Source organism: Euleptes europaea, chromosome 7 (genome assembly GCF_029931775.1).
Source record: "Euleptes europaea isolate rEulEur1 chromosome 7, rEulEur1.hap1, whole genome shotgun sequence".
NCBI lineage: Eukaryota > Metazoa > Chordata > Lepidosauria > Squamata > Sphaerodactylidae > Euleptes > Euleptes europaea.
The window spans coordinates 6,228,918-6,242,756 of NC_079318.1; the positions used below are offsets into that span (position 1 = coordinate 6,228,918).

General features: G+C 49.0%; 1 protein-coding gene across 1 annotated transcript in view; it reads left to right on the top strand.

Annotated features, from left to right (window-relative positions):
• UTRN (utrophin) overlaps nucleotides 1-13,839 on the top strand; it is a 760,310-nt gene that overhangs the window by 195,049 nt on the left and 551,422 nt on the right. Inside the window, exons 18-20 of the mRNA XM_056853742.1 lie at nucleotides 632-719; nucleotides 1,843-2,084; nucleotides 2,218-2,398. Of these exons, the coding sequence (XP_056709720.1) occupies nucleotides 632-719; nucleotides 1,843-2,084; nucleotides 2,218-2,398 (511 nt within the window). The remainder of the gene's footprint in view (nucleotides 1-631; nucleotides 720-1,842; nucleotides 2,085-2,217; nucleotides 2,399-13,839) is intronic.

A 13,839-nucleotide genomic window follows, 5' to 3' on the forward strand; every position in this document is an offset into this window, starting at 1 on the left:
AATTCAGCTGATCTCCAGCCGATAGAGATCAGTTCCCCTGGAGAAAAATGGCCGCTTTGGCAATTGAACTCTATGGCACTGAAGCCCCTCTCCAAACTCCGCCCTCCTCAGGCTCCGCCCCAAAAATCTCCCGCCGGTGGCGAAGAGGGACCTGGCAACCCTGGTCAGCCCAGATGATGAAACAAGTAGCTAAATTTTGTGCTGCAGTATACAAGATCCGCCAGACAAAGCGGGGGGCTTGGCAATCAAGCCTAAAAGGGAGAATGTTATTTTAATCTGAGGTTTTTAGCTAATTTATTTATCTATTTAAGAATTATATAACCCATAGTTTTAGATATTGTATCTTTTAATTCTATTTTGTAATTGATATGGGTGTTTTGGTGGCTTTGCTGTATTAATCTGATTAGCAGTCACATATAAAGTCCTCTGCTTAAAGTTGGGTCATGGCAACTAGATTATTTTTTTAATTTTTCTTTTAATATTTAGTGAATTTTAGTTTCTTAAATATTAGTCAAGAATTTTAGCCAGGTATTGTCTTTTTAAAATCTATGTAAAATCTCATGTATAGATAATACAAATGTTTTACTGGCATATGCTGTAGTAATAAATCTGATTCTTATTCTGTTAACAGATAATAGAAAAAGAAAGGGCTGAAAAAAAGAAAACATTAGATGAACTGAGCCAGACAGGACAAAATCTGCTGGAACAAATGGGAAAAGGTAATTCTTGTCATGGCATGGTAGAAGATTTACACCAGTTCTTTGCAATAGTTTTGACAAAATCTGGAGAAGTCAGGAGGTACAAATAACAGCAGAGTTTACAGTAATGGAAGTTTATATAAGCGCCAGTGTTTGGTTTGGTGAAAGTAAAACAATCTTATCCATTGAAAGATGCAAGACCTGAAAGATAGCAGGATGTCAGTTAATGGAACACTCTGAGCCAGAGTGCTTAGGACACAATCCTAAAGCTAGTCTGAAACTGCTTAGGATGGCAGTACAGTCCCATGTTGGTGCAACTTCTTCCATTTCCTACATTCTTTTCCTTGTTATATTCTTTGAGTGGGTGGGGGCAGGGTATTATCAGGGAAAATTGGTTGGCTGCTTGCATACATTCTGACATGGGGGTGTTGTTGGCATGCCACTCCATGATAGTTTATGTGGTATTGCTATGAATTCCAATGGAGTTGCTATGCTCTCAGTTCTTAGAACTGGTCTTTTCTTGATGAAAGAGCACAGGATACTGTCTAGTTATTCTGCTATCAGTGATAAGCTGGAATTTATGCTTAGGACTGAGCTTTACTTAACTCCTGCAATACAGTGGCATCATTTGCTTGAGACGGAATGATTCAATGCATAGATAGGAAAAATGCATCCTGTATTTATTTGTGTTGATAATACCCTTCTATTCCATATTCATGTCCTTCTGCTTCACATTTTTCACTGGTGTCTGTTTTCTTTCTCTTGTATAGATTACGAATGAAGTTTTCAGTTCATTAAAAAAATTATTACAGTCACAGTTACGAATCAATTACTTTTAGTTTGCTGCCTGTCCTTTTTTAGTAGTTAGCTGGGGAATATCTTCATAGTAAATACAGCCTGGGTGCAAGTTATTGTTATAAAGTGTGGATACAGTTTATCAAAGGGAGTGTGTTTGATAATGGAATATACATTATCTTTGCCATGTGTTTGCTGAAGAATTCATTATTTCTATTGGGGCCCAAGCTTGGTGTGGATAATTGTCATTTAATAGGAATAGAATTATAGTTTAGATGTTTTGTACAAGATGATTGTGTGTGTTTTGGTATGTTGTATTCACTATGATTTATTTCTTTTGCATGTTCAGAAGGGCTTCCTATTGAGGATGTATCAAATTCCCTAGAGAAGCTATTGTTAGAGTGGAAAGGGGCATCTGGGCATCTGGAAGAAATAACAAGAAAAGTGAACTGCCAGGATGAAATAAACATGTATTTTAAGGAATTGGGTGAACTTGATAAGGCTGTGACTGAAAAAGAATTGTGGCTGAAAGACAAATTTGCTTCATCATCGCCAAAGCAACCTTTAACAGCTCTAAAGGAGTCATGCCAGGTAATTGTAAGAAATGTATTAGTTCTTAGTTACTCATAAAAGGCAACTAATGTGTATTTGTGGTAAAAATGGTGGACCTTTTAAACTCAGTGTTAATTAAATGGTTGATCTTTGTATCTGTGTGCATCTGCAGAGGGAGCTCACTCACTTACTAAGTCTACGTCCTCAAATTGAACACCTGAAATATAGGGCTAAGGACCTGGCATCTCACCCTGCTGTTCCAAATTTTATTGAAGATAGCTTCAACTCTTTGACTGATCGCGTCATGTCTACCCAACAGAAGCTGGAAGAATGGCACCAGCACTGGAAAAAAGGTACATTTTCTTGTAACTTCTCCCTCCTTTTGAGGGGGTTCCCACCCCTCTTGTCATGCCATATTACTTCCCCCTCAGTTTCAAAAGCCTTGGATCTTAGATTTTGGTTGCTGTGATGTCTAAATCATATCACTTTATTGAAAACACAGTGTGGAATTTTGTAACACCTTATGAAGGAATAAGTATTTTTTCTCTGTTTGCTATATCAAATATATTTTCTTCAGAAAGGGATTACTTAGATTGTTGCTTTGTGGGTATAAGTAATTTATAATACTGATAATTCCCGAGAGTGTAGGGAAAACCCCTCACTAAATTGTAACGAGAGGTCAATATATATACACACATATATTGTCTCTATGCATTGACGTAAAATACACTCATTTATAAGATACTCATTTTTTTACTTACCATTTTTTTTCAAGGTTAGATTACCAGTTTGCTTTTCCAGTGGAGGCATATGTAGTGAAATTTTTTTTGGAGAGTCTAAAACAGTAGGTTTTTTTTTTTTTTTTTTTTTTTTTACTAAATATGGTGATCTCAACTGTCTTGGTTTAATATATTAAAATATCTAGAAAGTCCCAAACTGAGGAACTGTGTATACTTGCATTGTTTTTAGAAAAACAATGAAGTCATCATTGTAATAATTTAATTTGTATCCTGGCTGATGTCAGGAGCAAGCCATGAGGATGGTATGCAGTAGTGCAATTGTGCTGCTCTCAGGTGCTGTTGTGCTGTTCTGTCCAAGGCCAGTCTGTGCCCCGTGTTTAGTCTTCATAGATTCCCATACTGTGGGAATCGCCAAGTGCTCCTTCCTGCCTCTGGGAGGGGGGTTGCCTAGGTTACCAGTTATCGCCTTGTGCTTTTCCATATATGCTTTGCACCTTGCCTTTACCCCTTACTAGTGGATATGGCTTCTGAAACCTGTCGATTCTAACCAATAAAACTGCTTTCGTGGATTTGCTTTCTGCTGGAATCTGTTTGTGGGTTTGCCGCAGGGCTAGAGCTTACATTAGGACACTAGTCCTATCCCTACTTGCTGACTTTGTCTGGAGCCCTGGAGGGTTCACCTAGACACTCGTCTCCTCGGTTTGGGGTGCAGGACGAGCTCCCCGAGGACCCCGACTTTCTGCGTGCCGTCTTGGAGGAGGCGCAGTGGACTTATGCGGAGTCCACCCGGCTGGTTGGGCTGGTGATTGATCAGTGGTGTCGCCTGGCAGCAGCGACCCCCTGGAGGACTCAGGACGCTGATCTATGGGCCCACAACGACCATTTGGGGCTGGATTCTTTGCTGGAGGAGACCCGGTTAGCGCAAGAGGACTTTGCTCTGCTAACTCAGTTATTGGCTGAGCTTACGCTCCGCGGGACACAACAGGAGTCGGCTGCCCCGATCCAGGGGCCCTAATTCTGTTTCCCAATTGCGGGGGCTTTGGTGGGAGAGGTTCCGCAAACTGTTCCGGATCCCACCCTATGCCGCCGGGAAGCACAGAACGCTGCCGCCAGGACAGTCCTGGTTCTTTTGGATTTCACGCCGGTGTCATGGCCCAGGCTTCAACAGGCGAAACATCATCAGAGGAAGAGCCTGAGCAGGGAGAAATAACGGGCATTGCACCTCAGACAGCTGAGAATGCAGGGCAGGGCGAAGGACAACAGGTAGGAGTAAACACCAGCCCTGCTGAGGAGTTGGAAGTAAACACAGAATCACCTCCTTCGGCACAACCAGATGCAGCTGTAACTCCACAGAAGCAGGACCCACCCAGCTCACCTGAAGCCACTCAACAACAGCACAGGCAAAAAGGAAGAATGGAGTTGCAAAGTAAAAGGAGAAGTGCACGTCTACAGGCACTAAGGAGACGGCTCCAAGACTGTGAGTTGTCTGAGGATGTGTCATGCTTCAGCAAATTCACAGCGTTTCAGGCAATAGACCTTCAATCCAGGCAGATCAGCGATTCAAAGATTTATTTCAGAAGTCAGCGATTTCAGTAAGAGACGCGCAAGGTTGGAATACATGACAGGGGGAGTGGGGATACATTTATAGTGCTGATACAATAGGGTTACAGGAACAAAGAGACAATGTAGTCGTTTCCTGCCGGTAACGACTTAAGTAAAACTGAAACAGAAACAATCATGAGCAATCAGTGGAGGAGATGGCTGAGCTCTCGGCTTTGTTCGCAGGACCCGATATCAGATCGAAGATTTACACGGGCGGGTGTGAGCTCTTGACCCATCGAACCAGAAATCACCACAGAGACAATCAGATTCCAAGCAGATGGCTTTACTGGTCAAATAGGCAATACAGTGCATGGAAGGCAAGATGACAGCTATGGCTTGTCTTGCCCGTTATTTGGAAATATAAGGCAGAGAAACGGCGGGAGATTACAAAGCATAAACAGAGCATTATTTCCCAGGAGTGGCGTTCCCAGGCTTTGGTATGTGTAGCCGTCCTTGAGTCTGGACGGTTCAGCAGAGAAACGAAAGGAAACATCTAAACCGAGATAACAGCCTGACATCCTGCTCCCCTTAAGTCCCCCTCCCATCCGGCAAGGGGGCTGGTCTGTCCGGGTAGGCATTGTGAAAGGCGTTGATGAGTTTGGGGGCGGAGACATCCCGCGCGCGAACCCACTCGTCATAGGCAGGGGGCAAGTGTTTCCAGCGGATCAGGTTTTGCAAGGCCCCATGGTGTATGCGGGAATCCAGGATTTTGGAGACTTCGAAATGTTCCTCCCCCCCCCACCATTATGGGTTGTTCAGGAGGTGGCTCCAGGTGCCATTGTGGGGAAGCAACATGGGGCTTTAGAAGGCTGTCATGGAAAACGGGGTGCACACGCCTCAGAGTTTTGGGGAGAGACAGTTCCACCGTGACAGGATTTATGAGGCGGGTGATGGGAAATGGGCCAATGTATCTAGCACTGAGCTTATGGCAAGGACGGGTGGAGCGCAGGTTCTTGGTGGAAAGGTATACCAGGTCACCCACTTGCAGGTCCATACTTGGGGAACGATGCTTGTCAGCCTGCGCCTTGTATTTGCGCTTGGCTCGGTCCAGGTTGCTAATCAGCCAGGGCCATGTTGTACGGAGGGTGTGAGCCCATGAGGCAATGTTGGTATCCCCCTCCCCCTCTGATCCTTCTACAGGGGTGATAGGACCGAAGTCCTGTCCATATACCGCGTAAAACGGGCTGAAACCTGTGGATTGATGTACAGCATTATTGTAGGCATATTCTGCAAAAGACAACAGTTCTACCCAGTCATCTTGGTGGTAATTGACATAACAGCGCAAATAACATTTGAGTACAGCATTGACACGTTCAGTTTGACCATCCGTTTGGGGATGGTATGCACTAGACAACCCTTGTTCCACCCCCACCAATTTGAGAAAAGCTTTCCAAAACTTAGCAACGAAACTACTTCCGTGGTCGCAGATTATCTTGCGCGGAAACGAATGTAGTCTAAAGACATGTGACACGAAGAGGCGGGCCAACTTCTGAGCGGAGGGGATCCCCACACATGGAACCAAATGTATTTGCTTAGAAAATAAGTCAGTGATAACCCATAACACAGTTTTTCCCCCGCTGAGAGGGAGATCCGTCATAAAATCCATAGCAATCACTTCCCAGGGTTTGTTGGGTATTTCAAGTGGTTGCAGTAGTCCTGGGGGTTTGCCTTGAGATCGTTTGACCATGGCGCAAACAGGACAGCTGCGAATGAAAGAGTCAATGTCAGAACGCATTCCCCCCCACCAGAACTGCCTGCGCAACAGGTGAAGGGTCTTTAGGAACCCAAAGTGTCCAGCTGTTTTTACTCCATGAGCCAAATGTAAGACTTCTTTCCGGAGCGTTTTGGGCACGTATAATTTCGAGTCTTTGTACCAACAACCTCCTTGTTCGATTACATCGGGAGGCAGGATTTGAGCGGAGCGTTCCATAAGGCATTGTGCCCGAAGGGAATTTAAGAAAGACTCGGAGATGGGAACCCCCCCTTTTTTACGGTGGAAGCAGGAGCAGATATGGGGGTCGACGAGGGGGAAGCGCTTACGTGCGGTGGTGCGCTGACTGCAGGCGGCTTGGCGGCCGGTTGGGTTGGAGGAGTTGATGCGTCGGCCACTACGTGCTTCCGTTGTGGGGGCAGTGTTTGGGATCGGGTTTGTACAGCCAGCACGGGTAGGGCTTCTCTTTGCGCGGGCGTAAATAAAGAGTCTGTTGGCCGATCGAGTTTCAACGGGTACTGAGGCAGTCGGGAGAGAGCATCTGCGAGAACGTTTGTTTCCAAGGGACATGCTTCAGGACGAAACGAAACTGAGCAAAGAAATCTGCCCAACGCTGTTGTTTCGCGGACAATTTATGGGTCCCCGTGAGGGCAGCTAGATTTTTGTGATCGGTCCAGACTTCAAAGGGTACTTTAGACCCCTCCAGGAATTGTCGCCACAGAGTAAGTGCATGGTGAACGGCCGATGCTTCTTTCTCCCAAATGGGCCAGTTCAATTGGGAGTGCGCAAACTTCTTTGAGAAGTAAGCGCAGGGGTGAAGGAGACCATCTGGTCCTCTTTGGAGAAGGGCCCCTCCCATAGCCACGTTGGAGGCGTCGACTTGCAGAATGAACATTTGATTCGGGTCTGGGTGCCATAGCACGGGCTCCGAAGTGAAAAGGCGTTTGAGGGCTACAAAAGCAGCCTGGCATTGATCAGTCCACAGTATCTTAGCGGAGGGTAACGTAGCAGAGCTTCCCTTACCCTTTGTTTTCAGAAGGTCGGTGATGGGCAGCGCCACTTGGGCGAAGTTAGGGATGAACCCGCGATAGAAATTAGCAAAACCTAGAAACTGTTGTACTTGCTTGCGGTTAAAAAGAGGGGTCCAATCGAGGACGGATTGGACCTTGGCCGGGTCCATGCTAAGGCCATGGTGGGAGATTATATATCCCAAGAAAGTTATTTTGCTCTGATGAAATTCGCATTTAGCCAACTTTGCAAAGAGTTGCTGACTGCGCAGACGCTGCAGAACTTCTCGGACCAGAGTGACATGCTCATCCATGGTTTTTGAATAAATAAGAATGTCATCTAAATAAACCACCACCCCGCGGTACAGTAAATCGTGGAGGATTTCGTTGATGAGTTGCATGAAGACCCCCGGGGCCCCTTTTAACCCGAAAGGCATCACAAGGAATTCAAACATTCCAAAACAGCTAGAGAAGGCAGTGAGGGGTTCGTCTCCCTCGCGGATACGGACGCGGTAGTAGGCTTCTACTAAGTCCAACTTGGAGAATATACGTCCCTCCTGCAACTGTCCCAAAATATCTGAAATCAGCGGTATAGGGTAGGCGTTGGCTTGGGTAACTGCATTGAGCTTTCGGAAGTCGATGCAGAGGCGCAGGTCGCCCTCTTTTTTTCGGACGAAAAATGTGGGGGCTGAGTTGGGAGCATTCGATGGGCGAATGAACCCTCGGGCAAGGTTTTTGTCCAAAATGTCCCGTAGTACAGTGCGCTCGGAAGCGCTCATAGGGTAAATTTTACTCTTGGTTAATGTGCAGTCCTTCACCACCTCAATTGCACAGTCAGTGGCCCAGTGGGGGGGGGGTAAGGCATCACATTCTTTAATGTTGAAGACATCCGCAAAGTCCTGGTATACGTCAGGTAGGGACGGCGGTGATGGGACATCGGAGGTTAATGCTGGAGCGGGTGGAGACAGCACCGCAACTTGCTGTTGGTGCTGATCGCATTTGGGGTTGGCAAAGGAGATAGTGTTCGTCTCCCAGTCTATACTGGGACTATGACCTTTAATCCAGTTAATTCCCAGGACCACTTCAAATCGGATAGGGGCTATGGTAAAGTCTATTTGCTCCCAGTGGGAGCCAATACCCATCGCCACCCCTGTAGTGGGATGATCAACTGGGCCCCCCTTGAAATGGCTTCCGTCCATTTGGGCAAATTGGACGGGGGCTGGTAAAGCCTCGGACTTGACTTTGAGTGCTGCAAAAGTGGCCTCATTGATTAGAGTGCGACCGCAACAGGAGTCAATGAGTGCCTTAACGGGTAGTTGGGGACCACCTTTATAGTGTTGTAAAACTGCGTCCACATAAACGGTGGTTTCCACTTCCTTCACCTTGGTGGGAGCTTTCGGTTTAGCAGGAGATTCTGCAGGGTTCTGTGGAGATGCTCCACTCACCACAGACCGGAGCCGTTTTTTGACAAATCAAGGGGGGTTTCCAGGTTCAAAGCTGGAGGATCCCATGGGTTCTCTTCGTCAGAAGAAGGAGAGTTGTCCCCCAATGGGGCATTTGTAATCTGGGACCCGGCGGGGTCACTCAATGTAGGAAGGTTAGATGAGTCCTCAATGTGAAGTGCAGAGGGTGTGGGTCTTCCCGGCGCTGCGCTGCGGGTGGCCGCGGTGCCTCTGCGTTGAGGTCGTCCTCGAGCTCGGGTTGCCATGCTGGGGCGAAAGGGTTCAGGGCGATGTGGGCAGACTGCCGCAAAGTGGCCCAGTTCCCCACAAGTGAGGCAAGCTCCTCTTTGAAACCGTGTTTTGCGATCCTGGGGTGGATGCGCGCGCTTCCGTGGATTGGGGAGCGGTGCCTTGGGCTGGGGGTTTTGGACGCTTTTCTCCTTGTTTCTTTGGCGGACGAGGGAAATAAAGCGCCGGCGGCTTTCCACCTCCTCGGCTAATAGAATCCAATCCTCAAGGGTGTCGGGATCACCTCGCATATTCGACCAGTTCAGAATATCAGGGTGTAAGGCTTCCCTGAAATGGTGAATTAGGGTGGCTTCGGGCCAGTCCACAATTCTGCTTGCTAGTCTTTGGAATTCATCGGCAAACTCTCGAACTGGAGTAGAGCCTTGTCTCAATTGTAGAAGCTCCGCTTTGGCTCGTTCCCCCATAAAGGGATCCTCAAACCTCCTCCGTAAGGCAGTCATGAAGTTGTTGAGGGAACGGATAGAGCGGGACCGGGTGTCGAACTGGAGGACCATCCAGTCGGCTGCTTTACCTGTCAAAAGGGAAGCTACATAGCGAACCCGGCTGTCTTCTGTAGGGAAGAATTGTCCTTGTTCCCGCATATAGCTGTCTACCTGATGCAAGAAACAGGGCAGGGTTTCCAGAGATCCATCGTAGGTAGTTTTCAATTTGAGTTGTTTCCAAGGACCGGGCATGGGTTGGCCCGGTTGCACGGGTGCCCCGGGTGCAGGTAAAACGGGACCTCCGGGGACCAGGGGTTGAACAGGTACATTGGTGGGTGGCTGGGCTGGCACTCCCTGCTGAACCGGTACTGCGGCCCCCTGTGGAATGGGTTGTGCCGGGGTTGTCAGGGCCCGCTGTAACTGCCTGTTGTCCTGAAGCAAGCGTTCCATTAGCTCCTGGAGTTGATCTACACGGCCAGATAGCTCTCGATTCTGAGCTCGTAACAGGTGAACGTCCTCTCCCGGGCCACCTGTACGGTGACGTTTGCTTGTTCGAAAACTTGTGGCCCATTGAGAACTGTCCCCATACAAGTCCTCTTCCTCAGACTCCCCGGAGTCTTGGCGTCGTTCTGCGAGGCGGCGTGCGCGTTGGGACGTGCGCGACGGGGCAAATACCGGGGAAAACGACAGACCCAACGGAGGACCGCTCCGTCCGGAGTCTTTGGGGCGGCCGCCTGTCCGCGCCCGATCTGCAGCCAACTGCTGCTCCTTGTCCCTTGCGGCTTGAGCTTTGGCCTCCGCCTTAGCCGCATCAGCAGCTTCCCTATCCGCGAGAGCCTGTGCGCTTTCAAGCCTCAGAGCGGTAGCTGCAGTAACGTGTGGTAAGAGTTCTGTCTCCAGGAGCGTGAGGAGGGGGTCGGGCTCCCCACCTAACAATGGTTGCACTCGGACCGCGACCGCGGGTGCATCGGCCCCGAAAGTCGGGGTCAGACGTTGAGCCAAGGTGGCTACCGTGGTATCCTTTGTACAATCCGCAAGGAGGAGGGCTGTCTGGATAGCGATCCTCTTGGCTTCAGCTTGACAGTCAGCTGCATTGGGTACCAAAGAAAAACTTGCTGGTGCGGCTCCCGCCATGGCACCTTCCCCCGAGGTGACGGGACGCCTTAGAGCCGTGGATGAGAGAGTCTCACGGGCAATAAGCTTATCCAACAAACCGGTTAGTATTTGTAAGTCCTCAGTTGCCAGCCGGGCATCATCTAGCAACTGATCAAAATCCTGGAGGTCTAAACAATCATTAGTATCCTCCGACGTTAACATCCAGAGAATCCTCACTAGAGATCGCCACTGCATCTGGACCAGTCCACTCAAGCGGCAAACCTCTGAATTAGTCCTAAAGAGTTCAGCTACTATGTCCCGTAGGAGGGTAGGATCCTCTGAGGAGGACTCCAGGGTTCCAAGAAGCAGTAGTCACGGTTCACTCGGAGAGCGCCCTCCTAGCTCCCATCCGAGTGGCAGGCGAACCCTCCAGGGCTCCAGCCTGACTAAAGAATCGATGAAGAAGAGATAGCTGTCATAATGTGAGCTCTTGACCCATCGAACCAGAAATCACCACAGAGACAATCAGATTCCAAGCAGATGGCTTTACTGGTCAAATAGGCAACACAGTGCATGGAAGGCAAGATGACAGCTATTGTCTTGCCCGTTATTTGGAAATATAAGGCAGAGAAACGGCGGGAGATTACAAAGCATAAACAGAGCATTATTTCCCAGGAGTGACGTTCCCAGGCTTTGGTATGTGTAGCCGTCCTTGAGTCTGGACGGTTCAACAGAGAAACGAAAGGAAACATCTAAACCGAGATAACAGCCTGACAGCGGGTCCCAATACAATTGTAAATCTCTGTCCGGAGCTCGTGTGCAAAACAGGGGGGGGGGGAAGGAGTGTACAGAGAACTCCATTTTGTTTGCGGGGGAACCATGTTGTTTGAGGACGGAGCTGTCAGAAGCCCTATCTGACAGGAAGAGAACTAAGGCAAATAGAAACAGCTTAAAACCCAGGCTTGGAACAGACAGACGTTTCGAAAGCAATTGTTGCAAAAGGATATCTGACTTTTGTTGCTGACGATCCTAGACTTTGATAAACGGACTTCTGACCCTTGGACCGGACTTTTGACTTCCCCTCTGCATGCCGACTTTTTTTTGGTTTCCAGCTTCTGCCGGGACTCCCCCAGATTCCTGCATTCCTGAGATAACAGCCTGCTCTCAAGACCAGTAGCCGGCAGTAACCAGAGACTACCTGGCCTAGTACATATCGCTTTAGCCACCTCCTCCATCACCACCAGAGAAACTAGCCTAGCTTCCCTGGAAGGATGACGGACCCAACTGCAGTTGCTGTCGCTGACTTGCAAGCTCAGAATCAAGCTCTACGAGACCAGCTGCAACAATTAACTGGGGCAGTTTCTATGATGCAGCAACAAATGGCAGCCGCTCATGCTCAGCCAGTGGCTGCCCCCTCTGTGAAATGCCCCCTGGCTCCTCCTGATAGGTTTGGGGGCAGAGCAGAAGATTTTCCTCGGTTCCTGGGCCAATGTAAGCTTTACATGAAAGTAAGGGCTAGAGACTTTGTAGATGACCAAACCAAAGTCAGTTTCATGTTAAGCCTCCTGAAAGACCAAGCTGCAAAATGGGCCACACCCTTGCTGGTAAGCGAGTCACCTCTTCTCAGTAATTTTAATGGATTCCTACAGAGCCTCCAGGCTGCCTATGCCGATCCCCAGGCATTAGGGCGGGCCAACAGACGCATCAGACGACTGCGCCAGGGGCAAACATCAGTGGCAGCCTACACCTCGGAATTCAGGGTGATCGCCCAAGACCTGGACTGGAATGAGGGTGCCCTACGAGACCAGTATCTAGAGGGCTTGTCAGAGGAAGTCCTGGACGAGGTGGCAAGGATGACCCGACCCACTACCCTCGAGGCCCTGATCCAATTATGCCTGCAGATTGATGGCCGGCTCGAAGATAGGAAACGTACCCGCTCTGGAGGACATGGCCGGGTGGTACGGACAGCACTGCCAACCTACCAACCTAGCCCAGGACCCAGCAGGTCGGTGGCTGACCTTGGAGAGCCAATGCAGATTGGGGCAGTTCGGCCCCACCGAGAGGAAAAGGAACGACGGCGCCAGGCCAACCTCTGTTTATATTGTGGCAACCCAGGACACTATGCCCAAGCTTGCCCAGAGAAATGCAAGGCACCAGGAAACTATAAGCCCCAGGGTGTGGTGGGCCTAGCTACCTGGGGAGAGCAACCGAGTGGATAGGCCTTCCAATGATGGATCCTGACATGTCTTAATCCCGGTTAAGTTGTTCCCACCAGGAGGACCCTGGATCTTGGCTCATGCACTCTTGGACTCTGGGGCCTCACGCTCATATATGGACGTATCCTTTGCTCAACAACACCTGAGCAAGTTCTCTTACGTAAGAAAGATGTGGCCATCCAGGTGGAGGCCATTGATGGAAGACCCCTGAAGTCTGGGCCAGTCAGGCAAGAAACCCAGCCACTATTTATGAGGATACAACGACACCAGGAACAGCTATGTTTAGATATAGCACACATGCCCCGCTTCCCGCTTGTGCTGGGGATGGATTGGTTGGGCTGACACAATCCTAGTATCGACTGGGAGGAACAGGAACTTCCGTTTAGAGACCCTTGTCCCCACCAAAAGCACCTGCAGACGATTGGGACAGTGGTAGTAACCAACAGGTCTGAACCCCTTCCCGGTCTTCCTGAAGAGTACGCCACCTACCAAGACGTCTTTGAAGAAAAAGGGGCAGATCTCCTCCCTCCGCATCGACCGTATGATTGTGGCATCAATCTGCAACCGGGAGCGCCACTGCCCGCCAGTCGCCTGTACTCCTTGTCCGTGCCTGAGAGAGCAGCTCTGCAGGACTTCCTAGAGAAAAATCATAAACGTGGATTTATACGACCCTCCATGTCCCCGACGTCTGCCTCAGTTCTCTTTGTAAAGAAAAAATGTGGAGAACTTCGACTCTGTAATGATTACCGTGCGCTCAATAAAATAACCATCAAGGACCGGTACCCGTTGCCGCTAATTTCAGAACTCTTAGAACAGGTAAAGGGGGCTCGAATCTTTTCCAAGTTAGATCTTCGGGGGGCCTACAACCTCATTCGAATGCGATCCGGGGGTGAGTGGAAGACGGCCTTCAACACCAGATATGGGCAATTTGAATACCTGGTCATGCCCTTTGGGCTCTGCAATGCCCCTACAGTCTTCCAGCGCTTCATGCATGGTATCTTCCGAGACCTGTTAGACCGCTGGGTACTCGTCTACCTTGACGACATCTTGACTTATTCCCGAGATCCCTACCAACATGTCAGGCATGTTCAAACGGTGTTGCAACGCTTGAGAGAGCATAACCTATATGCCAAGCTGGAGAAATGTGACTTCCATCAGACCACCATTGACTTTTTAGGCCACTGGATCTCCCCTCAGGGGATTCAGATGGACCCATCCAAGGTGGAAGCCATACTAAAATGGCAGAGCCC